The 24,988-nt window shown below is 37.0% G+C and overlaps 1 protein-coding gene across 10 annotated transcripts in view; it reads left to right on the plus strand.

Moving 5' to 3' along the window:
* The window catches only part of UTRN (utrophin), a 523,567-nt gene that overhangs the window by 138,368 nt on the left and 360,211 nt on the right, over positions 1-24,988 (plus strand). For 9 of the 10 annotated variants that reach the window (XM_030268143.4, XM_072927046.1, XM_072927038.1 and 6 more), the window contains 10 exons: positions 1,648-1,798; positions 3,121-3,296; positions 3,927-4,062; positions 5,068-5,217; positions 6,321-6,405; positions 7,929-8,134; positions 9,277-9,394; positions 12,403-12,608; positions 14,100-14,254; positions 19,558-19,747. In XM_030268143.4, coding sequence (XP_030124003.4) covers positions 1,648-1,798; positions 3,121-3,296; positions 3,927-4,062; positions 5,068-5,217; positions 6,321-6,405; positions 7,929-8,134; positions 9,277-9,394; positions 12,403-12,608; positions 14,100-14,254; positions 19,558-19,747 — 1,573 coding nt within the window. Of the gene's footprint in view, positions 1-1,647; positions 1,799-3,120; positions 3,297-3,926; positions 4,063-5,067; positions 5,218-6,320; positions 6,406-7,928; positions 8,135-9,276; positions 9,395-12,402; positions 12,609-14,099; positions 14,255-19,557; positions 19,748-22,522; positions 24,247-24,988 lie in introns of those variants that run through there. The other variant, XM_030268149.4, reaches the window with a different exon arrangement.

The raw sequence follows: 24,988 nt of genomic DNA on the forward strand, positions 1-24,988 counted from the left end.
AGGAGGCAAATGATAGCCAAGTTTTGGTGAAACAGTCACAGGAATTTGGTACTTTTAGCTTTCAGATGAGGCAGTCTGTAGGGAAACAGCAGCACATGCATCTGACTCAAAACTGTAGTGAAACTTTGCTCATTGCTCAAAATACTGATAGACCTGCAGTATCACAACAGAAATGGCACAAGTTAAAACTTTGTATCTCAGTGTTCTCTGAAGGTTTAAAAGTTTGTATTCTGAAAAAGTCATGTGGCCAAAACTCCCTCAAAACCTGTAATTTTTAGGAAGCCTATAAAACCTTCTTTTAATCTGCTTTAAGTGCTTATAATGTATCTTATTAAATGTGGAATGAGTTACTGTCATGAGACAATATGCTTAGACTGAAACATATATGAGAAATAAAGGGACACTGAGATTTGGGGTCAGTGTATAGGTTGGTCTATATGTTGAAACTGAAATGGTAGAACTAGGAGATTAGGTTAGAAAAATTAAAGTGGAGATTTTTAAGACTTAAGTTTTAAATTTTTAATACTTCTTTTAAGACTTGTTAATTGGCTAATAATAACAACAACAAATAAGCCCTGTTTATATCAAGAAATATGGATCTTTTGTAAAATGAGATTTAATTTTGATGAAATTAATATCACTAAGAACTATAAGATTGTTGATTTTAGTGAAAAAATAGTTGAAACGGTAGCTCTTTAAAGTTCAGTTTTAGATATCTTTGTTATGCTGCTAATTTCAGATTCTATCAATAAATGTGCAATAACCCTGGGGTCTTTATTGTTGCAATTATTTGCAATAATGGGCTGCAAATGACATAGTTACTCAGTCAGAATAGAGGGTCCTCTGATTAACAGTAGTCTTAGCCTCTTAGGTCTTTAAAGATGACGTTTTTATTAGTTTGGAATAGTTAATATTGAACAAATACAAAACAAGCCACTCCATTCCTTTCTGGCATGTTTTTCTCATGTTCTCACTTTGTTAGCTTGTTAACATAAGAGAACTCTCATTTTATCAAGAAACAAGTTTCTGACTGTGGTTATTCTGTCTGTTCCATGCAAGAACATGTTCCCTTCAAATTAAGCAACATATTAATTTGAGGCTGCAAAGATGATGACAATGAAGTATTTAGTAAATTATTGTGTGATTAAATTCTCTAAGACCTACTTATGTGTGGCCACTGGTAATACTATATAATCAAATATATAATCCATATAATCAAAATCACCTTCACTTAATAAATTCTGGGCACCAGCACCCCATTTTCTCCTTATGAAAGAGGAAAAAAAATCAGATCAATTAATCATATTTCATATATCACACTGTCTGATAGCTGATTGTTTCACGATAAAGGAGGAGGGGGTTCTGCAGACCAGTTTGATGTAGCTAATCAATCTTTATTTTTTAAGTGATAGAACAAGTTTGCTGAAGACTGCCCTTTCTTCCTTCAGCTGGAAGTTAATGACAGTCTGTGCTGTTGGCTTTCACCAGCTGCTACTGTGCCAGGAAGCCTTCAGTGCTAGGACTTGGTTAACCAGGCCGTGTGTTAGTCTTTCTGTCCTGTAAGGCAAATTTCTATTTGCTGGAGTGGGATTCCTAGTGTTCTAACTGAAATGTTGGATAATTTTTCAATCCTTTGTTTTCCCACAGTTGCTTTGATAGAGCGATTGAGGCGTGGAGGCAGTTCCACTGTGATCTCAATGATCTCTCCCACTGGATAGCAGAGGCTGAAGAGTTGCTGGCCGATGCGCGGGGGCCGGATGGCAGCCTGGAGCTGCAGGCAGCTGGGCTGCACCAGCAGGTACGTGGGATTGGGCAGAAAATGAGCAAGCTGGAAACAGCCTAGATTTTTGTCTAAAATTGTAGTTTTATAGATAGACATATGGATTTGCAGACAGGCTGTGCAATTACACTTCAAAAAGCAGTAACTATTAACATTTCTATTTTGGCTGCAGTTTAAAATTTATTCTTGGGGAAGAGCTCAACTCCTGCTAAATGGGGTTATTTGATCACTCTTAGTAATTTCTTGATCAAACTGATTGGTTTAAAATAATTTGATAATTCAAATGTTGGCATAATTTTTCAGTTTATAAGTTTTGTTACAGCTTCAAAAACATGTTAATTAGATAAAAAATCCAGTGTATTATTTCACTTACCTTTCACTCATAATTTAAAAAAATGGACCACAATAAAGGCCATTTATAACTTAGCAAATTATTTGTTTAAACAAATGTCTTTTGGAGATACTGCCTTGTATAAACAATCTAGAAAAATAGAAGATTATAATTACAGGGGTCTTACATGTGATTTTTTCAGATTTTGGTTCTGGAATTTAGTTCCCTGATATTTTTGAATTTTACTTCCTTTTAAATAAGGAGAAGAAAGCATAACTTTAAGGATCAGGTTTTCTTTTTCTTTTGAGAATATTAGGCATCCAAGTGTCAGATGTGTGTTGTGAAAGAAAAGTAAGTTCTGTCTAAGACACAGCTTCTGTTTTATCCTTGTTGCTGCTTGAAGTTTTCTTCTAGGCATTTCATTTCTCTTTCTTGAGTCACCTTATTCCTAAACAAGTTATAAAGGAATTTTTGCTCACAGTGTAAGATTTCTGCAGTCATTAGGGGTGTTTGAAGATTTAATTCTGACATCTTTCTTTAGCTTTGTGGATTTTCTGTGGTGTCTGGGACCATGGCAGCACTGCCATAATTATCCTAGCTAAAATACTCTGAAGGTAAAGAAATATTTGGGGTATAGATTATGAAACGACCTGGTTAAAAGTCAGACCATCTGTTAGAATCACTAGGAAGTGCTGTACATTTAGAGAAAAGGAATCAGAGATGAGTGTTGATTTTAGAACTGGTGGCTTAAATGAATTTTTGTGATTCTTGTAATATTCATAGCCTGTTCTGTGTCACTATCTTCTTATGACACCTAGAAAATTGAATTAGATTCAATAAAAGAACATTAATAACTTTGTCAACAGCATCCATTTCTAAGTAATATGTTTTTAAGTGCCTTTTTCAGTAAAATAATATGCACCCAGGATTCATCCTGCATATCATGAGCCAGATCAAAGTCACTTCAGGTCAGTAATAAAATTCTGTGTGGCTTTTATGATTCTAACAGGAACTTGAAGAGGGAGTCAGCAGCCACCAGACCAGTATCTCAGCATTGAACAGAACTGGGGAAGGAATCATCCAGAAACTGTCTGCTACAGATGGGAGCTTCCTACAGGAGAAGCTGGCAGGATTGAATAGACGCTGGAAAGCAATCACAACAGAGGTCATGGATAGACAACAGAGGTAATAAGTTAATCAAAAATTTGGATGTCTGTCCAGATATAATAAAGAGAATTTCATTGAATAGACTGTGGGAGAGAGTGTGCATTCTATTGCATGCTGTCATTAATCTGAATTTTCCTAATGTTTAGAGCTCTGTTTTGAACTGTCTTCTTGAACAAATTTCTCATAAATCCACCTACAACTGACTGCTTAGTAAGTCTTTGCTGATGAGTTTTTTACATTTCCTGATACATTTAGGAATAAAATATGATCTTGCTTAATTATTTGAGGAATTTCATTAAGTTTTAATGTGATTCAGTGGAAGTATTATATATGTCCCTAAAACCTCCAGAGGAAAAATTCAGTGACCTTACAATGATTAGGCCTGAAGGTGTTGTCATTACTATCACTTACATTTAATGTTTTCTGCAGTCTTTTAAAAGTCTATTTTATGGCTTTGGAACTAAAATTTGTCTGGTTTTTAAGACAGTAGTATTTATTTGTAAATATCTTGCATTTTAATGGTGACAGCAGAATCTTTTGATGATAAAATGAATCCTTTAAAATTCTCCAAGCACTGAAAAAATGTTGACCGTGGCATCAGAAGTAATTTAGGACTGATGTGCTGGACTTCTTGTTTCACTTTTTAAGGCTAAAAGGAGAGAACCAGCAGCTGATAGAGTACAGAAAGAAGCTTGATGAGCTGCGCTGTTGGTTGGAAAATGTAGAAAATGCTCTGGACACAAGATTTACATTCAACCATGAGGAAAACTTGCAAGAATTACAGGCAAGACTGATTAGTGTGTAAATATGTATATATCTTTATGTCTTGTGTAAAGCATCAGGATGTGGCTTTTGAAGAGGGGAATTTTCACGCTGTGAATAGCCGAAGAAATATTATGGTTTTGTGAGACAATTTTGTGAGATTACTTACACAGGCAAGATGCAGCTTGAAATGAAGTTGGGTTTAGTTGGTAACTGGTATGTAGCCAGAAGATGGTGTCTGTGTATGACACAATGAGAAATAGACATACTGATGATAAAATTTAGTAAGTAGGATTTCACTGGAGTTGATGTGTATTTGTCAACTTTATATTTCCTAAAACCTATAGAAAAAAGCTGATAACCTTAAATGGTAACACATTGTCCCATTTACTGGGCAGTAGTAATAATCTCTTAGGTGTGTAAGATTTTATCTTACCTGTTTTTTAAACTGTAAGGGTTTTGGCCATTTTAAGTAAGTTGTGTGCATATGTATGTATTTTTCCTGGTTTGTGTCTGGCTTTGACAACAAAACATCTTTGGTTTATAGAATGTGTAAAAGAAAATGTTTCTGAAATCCTAAAAGAACAAGAGGAGTAGTCAGTCCAACTGACCTGCTTGCTCGTTTCTTAAAAATCATTTTTAAAAAAGGCAACAAAAAACCTCAACAAAACCCCAACCAACCTCTTTTAGACCAAATCTAAGATGAAAGTCTTGAATAAGTGTTTATAAATGATGTAAAATTGTTGCAGTTGTGGTTACCTAAATAAATTCACTTATGTCAGTTGAATATTTCCTGCTTGTCATCAAAGTGTAATTTTTCTTGTCATCTACCTTAATATAAATGCTGGAAGTGAAAGGTAATAAATGTTTCAATAATTTCTAGATCAAGCACTGAAATCAAAATAGAAACTTCTCTGTGTATGTTCAGGGAAATGGCTGATATTGGAATTAAAAGACAGCTTTTCTCCTTCTTTAATTAAGCATGTATGCATTTTATTCTAGCCTAAAACTCTTCTGTCCATTTTAGGTCTTAAGGGAGGAGATGGAAGTTCTGGGTGACAAACTGGAATGGCTGAACAGAACTGAATCTGAAGTACTGTTGGATAAAAATATTGATCTTCAGGAAAAAAATAGACTTTCTGATTGCCTGCAGTCCCTCAATGTGAGATGGAATAAGGTGTGCATTTCTTTAGCATTGAGTACCTGATGTTGAAAATAGAGTGATATACTTGGAATGGTTGTTTTCCTTTTCATGTATCTGTGACATGTGGCATGTACATAAAATGATCAAGAAACCATACAGGCATGATAAGAAAGCATACCCCAAACCAGTTACACATAAAAATACTGATGGACATTTTTCCCTCAGATTGAGTTAATTTGGTTATATTTGGTTTTTTGGGGGTTTGTTTTCTTTTGTGGTTTTTCTGTTTGTTTGTTTGTATTGGCTTTTTTTGGAAAGTATTAACTTGAAATTGAGAGTTAGAATAAATCTTAGCTGTTGAATTCTTGTAGAGGAAAATAAATGAAGCTTTGGTAGAGATTAGAAAATCTTACTAAGTGTTTCTGGGATTCTTCTTAAAAATTATAATAAATTAGAAACTCCTGTGTTCAGTCTCAATGGGAAGGCTGGTTGGAGTAAAGCAAGGTTTTTTTTCAAGCAAAGCCTGGAGATCCAAATGAAAAAATTAAATTATTTTAGATTATTTTATGGATGACAGAGGTAAGACTTTATTGAGAAAAAGACTTTATTGGATAGTTTGGGGAAATAAAAAGATGTGTTTTTACCAACTCAGCCATGAAAATAGGAATTCCTCCACTGTCTTGAACACTACATATTCATCACTGGCTTTTAAAAACTCTTAAAAAGCATATAGGTACATATTTTTTCACTACAGTGGAGTTGTAACACTTTTTCTTTTCAATTCCCTATTTCTCTAATTTCACGTGACCGATAGCAAATCATGCTTTGCATCATCTTTTCTTCAATGCATATTTAAATAATGAGTTATGGTTTTGGTGCTTAGACAGTAAAAACCATGTAAATGGCCTGTCTAAAACAATTTATTTATTTTCAATATTTAGATGTGACACTGCAATGTATTGAAAAAACACTTAAGCACCTCTTGGAATTTTTATTGTTTTTTAAAGGATACCTTCCAAAAATAATTTAAATATATCTGAGGCATGTGTAGAATATTTTGTCTTCCAGTAAGAGATTAGTTTTCTGCAATTAATATAGGTTGTTTTACTGTTTTATTTCTCTCTGCTGGGCTTTAGGTGTTCAGAGAGGTGCCTGACAAAGTGAGAGAATTGGAGGCATTTGTTGGGCAGTCCTGTTTTGTTACAAAGACAAAGCCTCCTGGTGAGTGATTGATCCTTCTGTTCTGCTTAATTGTCTTGAGTGTAATCCTGTGAGCAGTCAAAAGTAATTTAAAAAGGAAAAAAACTATGAACTTACACAAATAAGAAATGCTGAAGTGTCGTGCTGAACTTGAGGCTGCCTTCTCATTACTATGGGAGAAAGGGAATATTTGGGTAGGGAAGAAGTCACTCTACTGTTCAGGACTGGGGGAGTCTTTTGGAGTTCCTGTAAGAGTTTTGAAATGGATAAATTTTTATAAAGCTTAGATCTCCTCATCAGGACTAGGTACAGAATAAAAACTAAAATAGCTGTGTTTGTGACAGCCTGTTTTCTGTGGATTTGTGGTCATGACTTTGACTAAATAAAATCCACTAGAAGCTTTCCATACCACCAATTATTTGTAAAGTATCTCTTGCATGTGGATTTTGTGCAGTCTTATAAAAAAAGCCCATTCTGCTTCTTTTGGCTTGGTTAGGGGGACAGGTCTGCCTTATCTGCTAGATACTTACCTTCCTGAATCTCTTAGGAAAAGCTGTCTAAATATGCGTTCTTGTATCAGACACTGACACTGGTCATATTTTTAAGTTGTTGGAGGCAATTCACAATTTACAGTACAAATTGTAAAAAAAATGCTCAGGTCTCCCTTTTGGAAATTTAGGTAAAGAAGGCAGCCCTTGCCTGAAAAAAATTGCAACTCAGGCCCCAGTGAATGAACTCTAATTTTTTTTTTTTTTAATTTCAGCACCAGTAAACAAATTTGAGGCAAACCAACTTCTGTTTAATCCTTTTAAAACCTTGAATTCAACTTGTTCTCCTTTCACACCTTGTGTTTGTTAAACAAAACTCCTGTGTTTTGTTGTTTGAGGGAAGTGTGAAATATTCATGCTCCAGCTTGATGTAGCTTAGTGTTTCTTGGAACAAGAACACAACTTCTGGAGTGAATCTTACTATTCATTCAGCTCATTTCTCACTACTTTGTTGTGTCAGGTTAAAAAGAGAGAAAGATGTGACTGAACTAGTGGGTCTCCGTCCCTTCCTCAGACAGTTGTGTAATGCCAAGTCCATGAAGCATCTGTTCCAGAAGCTTCACTTGTGCTTAAGTGAATTCTGAGCCAAGAGTGAAGACCTTTTTGCTACATAGTAAAAAACTGAGGAAGACAGTTTTAGATTTTTATCTTAAACAAAAATATTGGATTTTATGCTTGATAAGTGTCAATGAGTATTTAGCTTCATTCCATTAGGTTTAATGTAATTTTGTCTTTGCAAGTTTTCATCTTGTTTATTTTGAATTTAGGCTGAATCATTTGGGTGAATATTTTTGACATGCAGTAAAAAAATAGTTGCCCTAAAGGTGCATAAGTCTCATTACTTAGCTTCTCGTTGTTAAAATACAATTTTTGCTGTACTTTCTCTGTAGATGCTGTTGCGTATTTATAGGAATTACAAAAAGCCCCCTGTAATTCTGAGAACTGCTCATGTGGCCATGACTACTTCTTTAACAGAACCCCCACACTCTGTTTCAGATATCCAAAAGGTGGTGCTAGCATCTTCTTCATTGGAAATTCCTGTTCAGACTCAGCAGGCTTTGGAACTTTCTGCACCTGCTGATCTGGACAAAACTAGAACTGAGCTGGCTGACTGGTTGGTATTGATTGACCAGATGCTCAAGTCAAACATAGTCACTGTGGGAAATACTGAAGAGATCAATCGGACTATTGCACGAATGAAAGTATGTGTTTTTGTGAAGGCTAGTAGAAAATTGTCTCACATTTTAATAGTTCTTACATTCACTAAAGAAATTAAAAGCAATAGCATGCTTAAGGGGGAAAAAACCCTGACTGCAACTAAATGCATGACATGAAAGTTACTCTTTAAATGCTCTTATTACACTCCTTTCTCCTTCAGAGCCATTTTCTTTTTTTTCTTGTGTCCCTATGTGAGCTAAGCACTGTTATATTTTTTTTGTTTAAAACAAAGAAATTGGAGAATACCTCCTAACAGCTTTTAGGGTTTTTAATAGTTAACTTAAACAGAAGACTTTAGAGCAGCTTCATGTTTGCTTAGTGGGTGAACTTTGATTTACTCTTTACTGGTTTCTAATGAGTCTTGTTTGCTGTAGTTACACTAAACTGATTTCCAGAGACATGCTAAGAGGATTAAAAGTTGTAACATAAATGCTTATGATGTAAATGTTTATTTCTGTTGATAACTCATGCTATGTTGAACCATGACTAAGGGCAGTATTAGATGGATGCGGCTGTTAAGGTTCATTTTATTTGACTTAATATCAATTAACTAAGTGTAGAGTAAAAGCTGTCGGCTAAACAAGTGCTAAACTGTTTCTGTGAGTATCTCACATAGTCTGGAATTTGGAAGAATAATGTGAAGTAGCTTTGGAAACACTTTCTTTTAACTGGATAATACTTGAAATATGGGCTTCTGGTACATGTAGAGAGCAATGGTTTATAGAGCAACATTATATAGTCTGATTGTTCCTTCCAGTTGTTGTTCTTCACTTTCCCCCTGCACCCACTGCTGCTTCTGATATATATAAATTATGCCAGCTTGATTAGGAGAAAAATAAGTTATGGAAACTTATTTTTATATAAGTCTATGAAAAATAGATATTGGAAAACATTGTGCAACAACTGTGGTAACTATGTGGTTTGTATAGGTAAACCTTCACCTCTGGATTTTCAGTTACTGCAATTTACAATATTTTAGCTTTTTAAAGCAGTGCTATCATGCTGTGACAATTCAAGTGTTACAGTAATGATGGGACCAGCTGTATAGTTGTGGAGACGTGTATTTTTTTTATGTAAATAATGCAGATAAATGTAACTATTTTCTACTTTTTGGACTTAAAAACAGATAACCAATGCAGATATGGACCATCGGCACCCTCAGCTTGATTCTGTTTTCACATTGGCTCAGAATTTGAAAAATAAAACTTCAAGTTCAGACATTAGGACAGAGATCACAGAAAAAAGTAAGTTTATCCATCCTGTGTTTGCAAATACATTGTTTTTATGACAGTAAAAAATCTTCATATCTTTTTCTAAAATTCTTGATTGAGCATAGCTGAAGTTGCCTTCCATTAAAAAGAAAACTTGGCAATTAAGTGGCTGTCACTTAAACAGTCTAATGAAAATCCCTGGAACAAGAATTGCCTGGTTTTTTTTGACTGGCCGTTTTTTCAAGTATGAAGGTCAATAGTTTTGCTGGAATTTTGAAACATTTTGTGAAAAATTTGAGTTGTTCCACAGACAGAGGAATGAGGATTTTATTTATTGAGAAAATGAGCTAATTATGTTTCTTTTTTTGTTGAACTCTGAGTCACTCTACAGTTAAAAACATAAATGTATTGACTTTAGGACAATGACTTTGTGTGTGTACTTTGAAAATTGTTGACTGAGATTAGAGATTTTAATTAACTGATGTGTACTTGAAAATATAATTTCCAATTTAAAGGTCTCCATTCCCTTTGAAAATTTATTTTACTGGTACCTTAGAAATGTACAATTGTCACAATTTGAAACTAATGGGCAGTCTGTTTTTTGAAGTCTTAAGCTTTGCTTGTTGCTAAGATTAGAAAATTCATGCAGCAGGGAATTTAGAAGTAAAAATGGAAAGATACGTTTTTTTATGTTTTCCTCTGTAATGTAGTTTTCCTTTACTCTCTCTTTGTTAATTTCTTTGGTGTCCATAAGAATTGATGGAGATGATGTGGTCAGATAGGAAGCCCACAGATGGATGTTTTTTCTGGGGGTCTGATGAGATGGCATCTGCTGTCTGAGGTTCACAGACTATGGAGTGGTAGGGGCAGGATAATAACCATGTAGTTCATGGGAGTCAGTCGACATGGGGTCAGTCACAAAAAGTTCTGGATTCTTCAGAAAAGCTGAACAAGAAGTAAAGAACTGTGTTGGATGTTTGAGTTCCCCTATAGTCGTGCACATCCAGAGTGGGAAAAGAGAAGTTGTATGTGGTGCCATGGATTAAGCTTCCAGTAGATACTTCATATGTGCGTGAAGATTTTCTGCCTGTCATGAAACATGAAAATTGAAGGTTTTGTTACCACTGACATTTGTTAAGAAAGGTTTGCTCTTTGAAGAAAAGTGAAGCTCTGGGCTGCTTATGTGCCTCGTTGTTTAAACACTGAGTATGTATAGACACTGAGTATATATCAGAATGTACCAATGTCCTACAACCTTCTGGTGGGAGTCTGCTGTGTGTCATCAGATCAAACATACTTACGCAAATTGATAGGAGTGGAGAAACAGAAAAACTTCCTTCTCTGGAACTTCCCTCCCAATTGCTTTATGGACACATGGAATGAAAAAAACAGTCTCATCAGGAATTCTTTCTAGTTCTTCTGCCTGTGATATCAGACTGGTGCCCATGGCAGCTTTTTCTAGGAACTTACCTCTTGAACCCACTGAGTCCTGAGGCTACCAGGAATGTCACTATTTTTCTGTCCTGTTTTGCTGGAGGTAGAAAAAAGGGTAAATATGTCAGCAGTATAGAGAGTAAGGCTAATCTGTCCATTAATAAGAAAAAGTAAATAAATAATGTTTGTGCTATCATAGCAGTACTACTTTGTAAGCGTTAAATATCTGTGCTTGAAAATTAATCCACAAGCTGCCTGTGCATTGAAATGGATCAATCTATATTGCACAAATTATTAGGTTTGTCCACCAGTATCGTGGAGTGATATTTACTCTGACAGGTGGGCTTTGCTGCCACAGTCTTTGAGAGCTTTGTGGAACTAAACAGAATATTATTGAATGTATTAAAGTTAAAAGATTTTCTCAAGCAGATGAAGCACAACGGCTTTGTATAATTGCAAAAGATTAAAAAAATGTAAGCCACTTAAATGGTTTCAATTTAAGTGCAAACTTTGGCATTTGGCTTAATGGAAAATTGAAGTGACTTGAGCATCAAATGTATTAATTTTTTAATAAAATTGCATACTTACTGTTAAAATAAATACATTGGGATGTCTTACATACTGTGTACCTCATTCTGATCAGAGTAGTGAGATGGTTAAGAAATCCAGCTTAGTCTTTTTTGGTTTTGCTTTTTCCCATTCACTTTTTTACAACATTCTTTTTTATCACATTCTTTAGTGATATAATTTTTTCCCCTGTAATTGTCACGACAGGTAGTAGAGAAAGCTGTTTCCACCTCTGTAGACTTTCAAGTAATGCACTTGCTTTAATGGTCTTGTGAGTATCCCGGAAAATGTATGATGCCATGAATTTCTCTCCAGAGACAGATTCACTGCTTTTTGTGATGCACTATTTTTGTTCTAGGCTCTTATGTTGTGTTTTTCACTCCTTGTTTATTAAAGGTTAAGTGTGTTTATCTGTCATCTAATGAAAGTATTTATTGAGAGAGGAATGGAATTCCTTCCACTTGAAGGAAGTCGGGTGTAACCAATAATGTCTCTCTTCTGCTGTGTAATCTACTAAATTCTGTAGAAACCTGTGGTGAAATTAAATTGCCAAAGTAGTTTGTTATTACCTTGTAGAATGTTTCTACATTGGCCAAAATTGTAGTACAGGTGCTATGAGACAGTGGTCAGGAATGCTCAGTTTGCTTTGTACAAACTGTCGAAACAGTATTTATTTATTTGTACCAGTTTAAGTTACAGATGTACAGAGATGACTTGCTGGTCCTATCACCCGAAAATCACCCTAAAATTTTGCTCCTTGGAGCCCTACTGCTGACATACCTGTGTACTTTAAAAGTAAATAATTACTTTGAAATATACCAGAAATAATAGTTGTTACCTGTATGCTGTCCTGCTTAAACAAGAGGAAGCCAAACACCTGATTATATCATTTGCTTCTGTGAATATGTCAACTAGTCGGGGAACTAAAATACTGAATATTGAGACTATTTTATTTGAGAATATGTTATATTTTGCCCTGAAAATTAGGAGGTATTTATGGCTACTTTTTCACTTGCCTCACTGTGTGTTGTCCTCCACAGTGGAGCAGCTGAAGAACCAGTGGGACAACACCCAGCACAGCGTGGAGGTGCGGCAGCAGCAGCTGAAGCACATGCTGGCAGACAGCCTGCAGTGGCACGAGCAGAGGCGGGAGATGGAGCACCTCATGGAGCAGTGCGAGATCCGGCTGCGAGTGCTCCTGCAGGCCCCAAAAGAGATGCTTGCCAAACAGATTGCAGACAGCAAAGTGAGACCACTTATGCTTAATTTTTTTCCAGACCAGATTCCTGAGTCTGTGTAATGCTACTGGATTCAATTTGATGAGTGAATGTGCAATTTAGTTGTTGCACTATTTTCTGTCTCTTTTTGGCAATGTTATTTTCTTAATTGTCTATGCTTTTCAATATATCAAACTTTCCAAGAATCCCATTTTGGGAGGCAAACAGGTGGCGTGTGTGCCTTTGAAAGCTTAGCTGAAATTAGTACAATTTAGTATCAAAGAACTTATATTATGCAAAAACCTGAACCCCAGACCAATTAAAACTTGATGGTACTGCTACAGAATTGACTTCATAGAAATATTTAACAGCTTAGTAAGTCAAGGAATGGACTAAGGTATTTAAAATTGTCCTGAATTTCACTTCTGGTGGGTGTCAGGTATATCCAATGCTTTTTAAAATTTTTTTATTTCATGCAATCTTTGATGCTTTTTATATCATATCAAGCATGCTGTGATAACTCTGAGTCTAGTGTCCTTTGTCCTGGTGGCTGTCAGAAAAAGGGTGGGCTGTAGGTGGCACAGTATGAGAACTTAAGACACAAAGCAGTGAGGAGAGACTCTCACCAGTGCGGTATTTAGAACAGGGATATAATAGAGTTTAAAAAATATGTGCACATATATATATATATGCACATATATATATTCATGAATGACAACATAGGGGTGCAGCTGGGTAATGAAAGAGGCAGGGAGTATGATTGGTGAGAGTTGCCTACCAATCCATAGCTGTTTAAGTAGATAGTAAAGTTGTGTGCTTTGCACAACTGTCTGACTAGTGCCTATCCCTGCATAAGCAGGGAGATAAAAATGGGCTATGAGGTCTACTTTGTTTTCTTAAGTGAAAGCAGGTCCATGTCCAAACAGAAAGTTAGAGGCCATAATATGCAATTGAATATATATATATATACACATATATGAAAATACTATTTTTCATTTAGAAATACTCTTGAGTTTAGATTCTCTAAAGTCAAGGTGTGTTGTAAATATCTTACCACAATAAAGAAAGCTTTCTAATGCGTTTCCTTAATTTTAAACAAGCAAAAAACCAAAACCAAAAACACTAAAGAATGAAATCAAATTCTCATAGCGCACATTTCATTTATGCTGCTTTTAGATGCTGCTTATATTGCTATTATAATAACTCAAACTTATTCATGCTACTCAAAATACAAAAGTATTTTTATTCCTGTTGCCAGTAAACTATAAAAGAGGATTTCTCTAATCTTTGGCAGTTCTGGCAAGTACAGCTTTTTCTCACCTATTTATGTTTTGATTATTCATTATCAAGACATTTCATATCTGTAGATTTTCTCATTACGGTTTTACTCCTAGATGAAAAACGTGCACATTTTGCTTTTTAGAAAAGAAGAAAAAATGAGGTATTTTTAATATATGATAAAATGCATAATAAGAGAAATAGTGTCATTTTAATCTGTCCCATTTGGCATTGTATTTTAGCTGTTGGTACAGGATTTGCATAGAGGTGACATCACAGTGGCAGCATTCAATGATCTTTCTAATAAACTGCTTCGAGAGTATCGTGATGATGACTCAAGGAAGGTGAAGGAAACCACTGACCAAATGAACACTTGCTGGGTTAATCTGAACCAAAGGTAACTACAAGGTTTCGCTCTATATGTAGCAGCTTGTGCCTAAAACTTGCATTCTGTGTATACATGTGTATTGTAGTCTCTTCTCTGTGTGCTTAAGTGCAGCCTTTAGGGCTGCTGGGGATAATTAGTCAATTGCAGTTAAGCTCTTTTGATTATTGAAATTCCCACAGTTCACAATGGAAAGCTTCTGTATAACTTCCCATTTATGTGGTATATTTTTAAGCAGAAAAAGAAGTGACTTCTCATTTTTGGTTTCAGGTTTTCCTGTGGCTATTATTGTCTAAATGTCTTTGAAAGTTCCTCTCTTATTCTTTATTGCTGGTATGATTTATCTATTTGTAGTTTTTTATTGTCCTTCCTTTTCATAAGGCTGTAAGTGTTCAGCTTCATCTTCCCTTGCATTAATTCCTTATGGCCTTTCATCTAATGGAAACTTCCCCTGAATGGGGCTGTGCTTTGGGTTCTCGAGTGCAATACTTTCAGTACTTCCATCTAGAGAATACTTGTGCTATAGGAACTGAGACTTAATTGAAACATCTTTCTATTCATCCTCTATTTAAGATGTATCTGCAGATATGTCTCAATGAAAATGTGGTATTTTCCTATGCATAATCTTTTTCCTGTAGGGTAATCTAATTTCTGCAGGAATTCTTTTGAGTGTTTTGTATTGATAAACAACATTTAGAATAGTGTCTGACTCTGAAATCTAAAAGTCTATATGCATTGTGGTTAGAGGGAGAGAGAAGAAAAAATTTATCCTCTGTATCTGGGAGCGGGGAAGATGACAACTAAAGTCTATATGGATACATGTGCATGTGAAAGAAGCAGCTGCTTTTGAAATGGGATGTCAATAAAAGGAATGAAAAGCTTACTTAGTAAAGCTTAAGGAGAGGAGGAAGAGAATGTTATAGAAATTGTGAAATTAGAGAATGGTTTGAATTGGAAAGGGCCTCAAAGATCATCCAGTTCCAACCCCCCTGCCATGGGCAGACCACAGTCCACTAGATCAGATTGCACAAAATCCCATTCAGTCTGACCTTGGGCACTTCCAGGGATGGGGCATTCACAACTTCTGTTCCAGTGCTTCACCACCCTCACAGTGAAGAATTTTTTCGCTAATCTAAATATGCCCTCTTTCAGTTTAGAGCCGCCATTCTTGTCCTGTCCTTACATGCCCTTGCAAAAAGTCCCTCTCCATGTTTCATGTAGCCCCCTTCAGGATCTGCAAGGCTGCTATTAAGGTCCCCTGGGAGCCTTTGTTTCTCCAGGCTGAACAGCTCCAACTCTATCAGCCTTTCCTCATAGGAGAGGTGCTCCAGCCCTCAGAATATTTTAGATTTTCCTCTGGATCTGTTTCAGCAGGTCCACCCAGAGCTGGATGCAGCACTCCAGGTGGGATCTCACCAGAGTGTAGTGGAGGTGCAGAATGCCCTCCCTTGCCCTGCTGCCCATGCTGCTTTGGATACAGCCCAGAACACGATTGGCTTTCTGGGCTGCAAGCACACATTACTGGGTCATGTCCAACCTCTCACCCATGAGCACCCCTTCCCAGCAGGACTATTCTCTGTAAGCAGGTAATGAAGGAAGCAGAGTAGAATGTTATCTGATCCTTCCTTGGAGGAAAATCGTTCTGTCATTTTGTGCTTTGGATGTAGCAGCTTGTTTCCTAGTTAATTAGAGGACGAAGGGAAACAGCTCCTCGTTGGATTGGCATGGACAGTAGGCTAAAACTCTGTATTAGTGTCATTCACATTCAGAATTCACAGTGTTATGGCTACAACTGGCATAAAACTGCCCGCTACTCGGAGAGGGTGACCAGAAAGAAGAGCTCCTGCGTGGAAGCCTCTAATTAGTTTTGAATCTGCTTAAGGTCTAAAATAATAAGCTACTCCATTTTGTTGTGTATAATTGAAGCTCCTTAATTGTCACTGGGGATACTGTTTGAAGTCTGCAGCCTAAGGAAGGTGAATATCTGCTTTGTTTATTAACTAGTGGCAGAATGTAAAGGACAGCTTGGAGAGCCAGTGTGGAGCTGCTCTGTGTAGCCCCATCTGAGCATCATGGGAGAATTAAAAGGTGAGAATGTGCAATGAAAGCACCTTTTCAATAGGATGAAGGTTTTTATACTTGCTTTAAATGCAAGAAATAGAAATACTAGTGATGAGGCTTACTTTTTGTGACAGGTGTTGGGACATGTGGGGCTTATACATAGAGTGGCCACGTAGCCCTATGCCTTCTATAAGAATAAACCTGTATTTATAGCATAATGCTTTAAAATACCATTTTTTTTCTCCTACTTGGAGGTTGTGGAAAGGGTCCTTAGTAAAACCATCTGGAAGTTTGTGGTCCTGGTCACCATAAGAACACTGCCAGGAACTACCAGGATGACTGTAGCCATGGCATGGAAAGTGGAGGAGCTTATTTTAAGACTGTGGGCATTAAGAGATTCAAGCTCACCAGCTTGACATGTGTAAATTGGATACTTTGCCTAGTGGCTATTTTTGTTCTGTTTTTATACTTCAGGGTGAAACTATAGTTCTATGTGTTTGTGCTGCCTTGGTAATGGATTATAGTTGCTTTCTGTACCGTCTCAGATGTTAGTTTCTGAATTTCTTTTGATCACACACATGTATGCATTGCAGATTTCTGAAAAAATAATTGGATGGAACAGAAACCTGAAAAAGAGCCATGACAACTTAAATAATAGAATAACAATTTTTTTTTCTTGGGTGTGTGTTTGCCAATAGACTTTCTCCACTATCACTGTATTACGTTAGCTGCATTTGAAAATAATTCTCCAGCTTCTCCTCACATTTAGTTCTTGCTACAGATCCTCTCACTTTTGAGGCTGCTCTAATTGTATCAGAATGATTTGAAAATCTGAGTTATGTTTTTATAGCATGGGGTAGTTTTTAATCTGCAGTACAGAATACTCCTGTAAAAAATTTTTCCATTTTCTATTTTACGGTTGAGGTCTTTACTACCAGGGGAGGAAACTATTTCCACCTGCTCTCTAAAAGTGTTGCTCACTACTGCTTGCCATACATGTCCTCTTTAAAAACACCCAGGTAAACTTAGGACATGAGTTGTAAATTTGTATGTATTTAGGATTGTTTTTCAGCTTTAATTCAAATATATGGCAGCAGTGGGTCGGTAATAGGATTTCATTCTTTCCTTAAAGCTCAACCAAGCAGAAAGCTTGAGAAATTAAAACTTTAGGATGAAGACAATATTCTTCAATGAATGTTGTTAACTGCAAAGTTCAGGTTGTCTTGATTTCTATTTAATACATCAGTACTTAGACTTAGCGAGCTGGGTCACTTCGTGTTTCATCCGTTGGGGCTGTTTATTTTTCTCGGAAGGTCACCTTTATTACCAGTCTGTTCTTCCTGCTGTCACTCCTGTTCTTCCACCTTTGGTCTTAACGCCCTGCTAGGAAAGAAAATCCCTGCAGAGGGGAGAGGGGTTTGAAGTTAGAGCTCATAACTGCTTTTACTTTACGTTTTTCTCACAGTTCCTCGGTGTGCTCTAATTTTTTAGTTGGTGCTTATTATCTTTTCTGGACAATATTTATCAAACTACTTGCTATCCTTAGCATGCTATGTTTTTTTTGTCAGGACTGGGTGAAGCATTCCAGCTGCAAGTGAGAAGCAAGAATGAAGGCTTCTTGCTCTCCTAGTCATTTGCTAGTCGCCAAAAGTTGGGCAAGCACAAAGTCAGGAATGATTCTTAGACTCTTATTTTGGATAAAGCAATTATTAGCGAGTGGTGTAAAACCAAAGCTTCTAAAATAGGGGTTGCAACACTATCCTTGTGCAGATTGTCTCAGAAAAATTCAGTTGGTTATGCTACAACTTAGAAATGTGAGCCTGGCAGAATTAGGGTTGCATGAGATTTCCTCACAGTCCTTGAAAGAAAACAGCTTTTACTTCTATTGGTCTCATCTGATGTGCTAGTAAACCAGGCTACTTGCCTTTGAAATGTCATCCTGAATGGTACTGAACACCATTGCTTCTTTTCTAAAAGGAATATTTTAGCTAGCTTTGAAATTCACAGTTCCAAACATAGTTATTCCTTCCTACTGCTGAGCAGTACCGCATGACAAGGAGGAAAGAAAGCTGAAGTAGATGGGAGGACACGGAAGACACAAGTTTGGGCCTGTCTGGAGAAACGTGGAAATACCAAATGCTGAGTGTTTTGGCCCTGTCTGTCTTGAAATTAAATATCACTTTACCCCTAAAATATTATAATACAGCTAGTGCTTGATGTGAAAATAAAATTTAGCTTTCTACTTACTCAGCAGAAGCATTTTAGCTGTTAGCTCTGTTAGAGGTTTCTCTACAGTGTTCTGGTATGGGACAGCTTGTTTCTTTTGTCCTGATTTTAGGAGAAGGAATGCTGCAGAATAACAGCCTCAAATGGGTGAAATTTACTTTGTCATGCTTTATTAATGCTGCTAATCAGAGCTTTTAAAATTGCTGACTATAATAGTTTCTCATCTGATTTTCATTTCAATTACTAGAAGACAGTACCGTTATGCAGAACTGTAAGGTGATTTTTTTTTTTTTCCTAGGAAATTATTTGAAGTTGCTGATATCTTATAATATTTGGATTATATTGTTATTACACAAAAAAATCCTCTTATGGACACAAACTTTAGTGTTTGCGTCAGTTAGAAATTTTTTTTGGTGATTGAAAACTGGGACCATATTCTGCCAGCTTTTTTTTTTTTAAGTTTACGTTTGTTGAGCATGGTTTGACTGTTATGATGGCAGTGTATTATTCTGTTTGAGTGATTGTGTCAAAAGTCTTCTAGCAGAGAGAACCAGGTATCTGACTCTTCTTCCCTTAGCACTTTAATTCTTAAGAATTTATGGCAGTGTTTCTCCTCACTGTAAAAGAGGAAAAAAATACCTCAAGCACTCAGTGCTTTTACTCCATATGTTTTTTGCTGATGGGGAAAAGTCCATTTTTCACACATGGCAATAACACTTCTAGCATTTGGAGTAGCATAGGTTGATGATGGTAACATGCTGAAAGGAAAACCTAGGTTTTTTTAATTAATAACTGAGTTTTTACTGCACGCCTTTTAAAAAAAAGAGGTCTGTCAAATGTACAATCAGTTCAGGACATCTGTGGGTAGGTATAGATACACGAAAAACCGTGATATAAATTATGGTAAAACAAGCTGTATCTCTGTTCTTACTAGAGATACGTTTCAGATTTTCTTTTAGTAGTTTCATGATGATGTATATAATGCTGTATCTTATGGGGGAATATTCTGACACTTGTCTTGTTTTCAGAGCTGTCGACAGGCAGAATTTCCTGGAGACAGAGATGAAGACAGTACAGGCCTCACACAAGGATCTGGAGAGCTTCCTCAAATGGCTTCAAGAGGCAGAGACAACAGTAAATGTTCTGGCAGATGCATTCGAGCGTGAGAAAACTGCTCAGGATAGTGTCTACGTACGGGAACTCAGAAAGCAAATGCAGGTGAGAAACTAAATAATATTGCTGTTATTCAGGCTTTCTCTCAATGGCAAATGTTATAAAGAAAAGCTATCTATTTGCTTGGGGAAAGCTGCAGCCTATTGAAAGGTGTTTCCTAAAACAGTTTTTTAGAAGTCAGGTGTATGAAAGAAGCAAATTTGTTCTTCCTAAGGTTTGAAGAACATATTTTTGTCTATGTCTTTGGCACTGAGGGCTCTTAAATGTCCTTGGAGGGTGACTGCATTCAGGAAGTGTACGCTTCATTAAACCAAGTCATGTTGTGTGATTGTTCAACCAAACAATTTAATCTACTTCCCTCCAAGTAAAGCCCTCCTGGGCTGCACTCTCTCCTATTTCTGTCTACCACCTTCCTCCTGCTTTTTCAGCAATCCAAGAAGTTGTTGTGCTTGGATTACCTCTTCTCCCTCTCCTACTGCCCAGCAGCTCCCCATCTGGCCTTCTTTCAGGCCCCAGACTGGAAATCTTAGAAATGACTGAGAAGTTTAACTGACACCACCTATTAAATCCTGTACTCTGTGTTTGGATTAATGTCACCTGTGATGTAAGTGGGTTTGAGCAGCTTATAATGAAAAAAAGATGTTGCTTTTAGTAGTGCTCTTAATCTGAACGTATCTGTGCTGAACTGAAATGAAATAAGACTGTTAAAAGTATCTGATAGCAAGTTATTCTTGCTAATCATAGTGAAGAACACAATATTGTGTGGAAGCTTGTATTTCTTGAAGATGGCTTGTCACTCACCAATGTTCAAATGATTCTAGTCAGTCAGGTAACTCATCTGTAGAGATATGGCTTTTTGTGAAATGCTGAGATTAGTCTGTAGTGGTGACACCTAGAACTTAATGTTATGCTTTCTATTGGCACCACTTCCAACTACTGTAATGTAGTGGAGATGGAAGAGCTAAAATGGAGCACAGGCAGTGATGTGTGTAAATGGACTTATTTCTGCATTACCTTGTGTTCTGTGGAGTCAGTCACACCAAGATACAGCTGTTATTTCAGTTTGTTTGTTGGCTCTGTGTGGCTGTGAAGCACTGTGCATGTGGAAGGTTGTTTGCCATTCTTGTGCTGCAATCTGATTAAAATTGCCCAAGTTGTCCTGTGTGAGGGGAGAGCTGTTGGGCAAGACTGCTGTGACGGAAGAGGGTCTATAACCAACTCCTGACTTTGCACATTTCCCTGGCTTATCACAACTGAAAACGCAGGTGGAGGTGCTGGGGCATGACCTCCCCTGGTTCAGCATCCCAGTACCTGGTATTGTCCATCTCTTTCTGAGACTGTATGTCTCTACACACTGTGCACATGAAGTATCATCAATCAACTCACCCATGAACTTACATAACATTGTAAGCCTTTTCTGGCTACCCTAGGAAGTGAAGTAGAGCTTGTCAAAGACTGTCATAGCATAATGACTTCCAGAATGAACTTTGTCCCCTACCATCTTACAGTCTTTAAATGTAAATGAAGACATTTATGTCATGACACTGGCAAACACTCCAAAATCACTGTTTATGTTTTCAAGTATTTGTTGCACTTCTGAAAACAAAATGAATTTCCAACATCCTGCTATACTTAAAAAGATCAAGCCCGCTCCCTTGCAAGTTCTTAAGCTTATTACCTGATTAAACAAAGATAATTTCCTGTTCTTCCCCAGTTACGTGGTGTAAAATGACAGTGTTTTTCTTTTGGTACCTTGTTGAATATGTAAAGAAGTTGGTTTTAAGGTTAGTGGTTAAATGGTTTCAAGAAGAATCCAGGGATTCTCTGCTCTGTAGACAATGCCCCTGATCCCAAGGCCTGTCCATTAAGTAAAATTTTTCTGTGAGTTCAAGGTGTGATAAATTCTAGGTGAAATGAGCTGAACCAAGACAAAATGTGATGAATTTGTTGTTGTTGCTGCTGTTACATGTCATGCATTTTCAAGTGCATGCATGGGAGGACTATTCTCCATTGCATTTTGGGTCTAACTTTGCCTGCAGCTCAAGTCCCTCTACAGTGGAATCAATGATCTGAGGTCTGAAGCCTTGTTTCGCCTTTCACTGTGATACCTGAGGCCAGCATCAGTACTATGCAAATAATGCAGACTTTGAGTGTGGTTGCAATGTCTTTTTGAAAAGGAGAAATCCACAATGATATCATTAATCAGTTCAATTAATTCTCTCAGTATCTAAACCTCATAGAAGTTTTTCCATCCGGGTTAGTGTCAAAACACTACAGTCTGTTTTGCAAAATATTTAGCAGTGACTTGGAAGAGTTTAAAATCTAATTTGAAAAAATATGCAGAAATTAAGCTAGGAAATAGTAAGAAGTAGTGCAAGGTATGTGAAGGTGGGCCTACAGGTGTAAAGGTGTTCAAAATAATTCAAAGATTTTGTTGTATTTTAGAAAAAGTTACCATAAATAGGGGCTGGCTGTTTGTCTCACTGCTTGATTCAAACTTGTAGGTTAAAAGATCTGGGAAGATTAAAAGTAGAAGTAAGGAAGTAGAAGGAAATAAGGGAGGTGTGGACTGTGGAGTCTCCCTTGCACAGAAGTGGTTTGAGCTTTTGCACAGTAATTTCTGAATGCTTCCATGGTTTCAGAGTTCTGCTGCTTCACAAGTTTCCTTAAAAGATATTTAGTAAGAGCATGTCAGCTAATCATGGTAGGCTCAATCTGGAAAGTTAAAGCAGCAGACTTCTGGTTGGAAGGGATGCAAGCCAGGAGCAATGGCATGCAGAGGAACAGTTGAATATGTCATGAAGATGAGAAAAGACAGGGTATCTTGCAAGGTGAATACAGTTGGTAAGATTTCTATATATAGAGTGGAATATGTGTATCTGTTTATCTGTTCAAAATGATGTTGTTATTGTTGTGGACACATCAAGAAGAAAGCAGAGTACAGGGAAATTTGGTTTTTGTGAGAAGTGGTAGAAACTGATTCAGTTCTAAACGTAAAGATTAAAAGGTTGTCTTCACAGAATTGGATGGGAAGAGTTTTTAAATGTCCTGTATGAAGAATCTGAACCTTGCATTAATCTCCTTCGTAGGAAAGTGCCTTAGAAGAGGCAAAGCAGTGTATAATGCACTGACATCTAAGCTGTGCATTATTTTGGATCATATGAACTTGTCAGGATAGCTGTTGCCACCATATTGTGCTGACTGATGTGCTTGAAATGTGTAGGTACCTTTCCATGTGCACTTTAAATCATATTAACTGTGCTTCACCTACTGTGTTCAGGCCTCCCTGAACCTTTGCTACAGCAGCCCCTCTGATAAGTGTTTAAGTAGATTCATCAAAGCATCATTGGAAGCAATGAGAAGCTAGCTCTGGTTATGCTGCAGTTTTGCCACACCTAGGGATATGTTGACTGTATTGCATTGGGAGTGCCTTGCTGGTAGCAAACCACTTCCATGCTCTTGAACATCATATTATCATCCTTAGATGGCTTAAATAATTCTGCTTTGTCATGGAAAATACATCAAAATTAGTTTAGCTCTTTGGATTCAAGGATCACTTAGAAAAGGGGTTGATGATGCAACTGTACGCTTTTACCTTGTCAAAACCCTGTCCTTTTCTTGTCTAAAGTCATTCCGGAAAATATTACATTGGAAATGGCTTGTGAAAAACATTCCTACTTTCTGGTGCAAGTGAGGATTCTTTAGATCCCTTTGACTAAATTAGCTTTAAGAGAGTTTTTATAGAAAGAGGTTTATCCCCTGCAATTTTCCCTTTTGTGTTGGATAATCTAGTTTTGACAAACGCCTATGTGATTTATTAGCCTTTAATGTATGGCTGATATAATTAGGGCAGGTATCCCTGTACTCCCCTCTGAAGATTTATAACACAATCTGTTATTCACACACTCTACAGCTCTGCCAGAGCTGCGTTCAGTCGGAGAACGAGAGCATCCTTTCTCAGAGTGAGGGAGCAAACACTCTGTCTGCTGATAGAAAGCAGCTACTAGGGAGGAACAACTGTTGTGATACACTGGAGCCGTCTTCCTGAAGGAATTCCTTTTTTGTTCCTGCAGCTTTCAGGCTTAAATTAATAAGCTTTTTCTGGCTATTTAGTGCACTCCTGAATGGAGGCATACGATCAGCTGCTCAAGTTCATTTGCCCTCTGCAAAAGCAGAGCTGAGCAGTGTCGATTAGAGGAATCTGTGAAGGCTGTTATCTTTTTGCATTTGTTTTGTGGGGTTATTTTGGGAGAAAAACTTATGCTGTATCAATCTTCTTTGCCTTTGAAACGTATAAAGCCTGTAGCTTGCAAAAGCAGTCCTGGAAGAGAGCATGCTCAGAAAGCTGGCAAATCATTGTCCAGTGACCGGGAGGAAATGATAGTTGCTCTTCATTTATAATGCAAATTCTGAGGTATCTTCAGAAGTGTGGCAAACTTAAAATGATGGCTGTGGTGAGAACCTCTCTTCAGAAAGTTGTGGTGTTGTTGCATCGTTTACAAAGGATGGCAGTTTCTTCTCCCCGTTACCAGAAGCTTTGTAAGGTAGGAGACGTAAGCCCTAAATGTCGAGTGTGTGTGTTGCTAACTCTGTTGTTTTTCTGAGATGAAAAGAAAAGAAAGTGAGCATGGGATGAGTGTCAAAATCATCTTGGCTATCTAGTGTTTTTAAGCCTGCAATGCTTTCCATGTGTGTTTTGTTAGAGAATGCAATAAAAAAAAAAACCAACAAAACAAAGCGACCCTGTGCTTGTCAGAGCAATATATTTTTTTAGAAAAGTGCTCTCTTGCCCACCATTTAGCTGTCTGGGAGCAAACTATTATGTTCACTGAGATTTTTTTGTTTTTGTAAAATACTACCAGTTCTTTTCCTAGGGAGTTAGCTTCTTCTTGGTGGATGTGATTCTTTAACTCCTGTGTCCCTGTTATGTAGAATAACTGTGTTTTTCCATGCCCAGTGTTAATTTTCTTTTGAGCTTTATGAAGCTATTAATTGGGAATGAGTTCAGCAGACTTAATACACTGGCATTAATTTCTGTCTTCACCGACCCAGCTCTTTCAGTTAAAAAAAAATCAGGAAAAGTTTGAGGAAAAGCATGTTGACATAAGCTACCACTTATTGCTGGTTTTGATGGTACCTGTTTTGGTGTCTGATTGTTTCTGTTTCCAAAGATGGTGTTTACATTGTTTTTTTCTCACCGACTCAGTAATTTACTTTTAAAAGTAGTTTCGATCACTCACCAGATTAAAATAAGTAAATAAAATTAATAAACTTCTAATTGATCTG

The sequence above is a fragment of the Taeniopygia guttata genome, chromosome 3 (genome assembly GCF_048771995.1).
Source record: "Taeniopygia guttata chromosome 3, bTaeGut7.mat, whole genome shotgun sequence".
NCBI classification, from domain to species: domain Eukaryota; kingdom Metazoa; phylum Chordata; class Aves; order Passeriformes; family Estrildidae; genus Taeniopygia; species Taeniopygia guttata.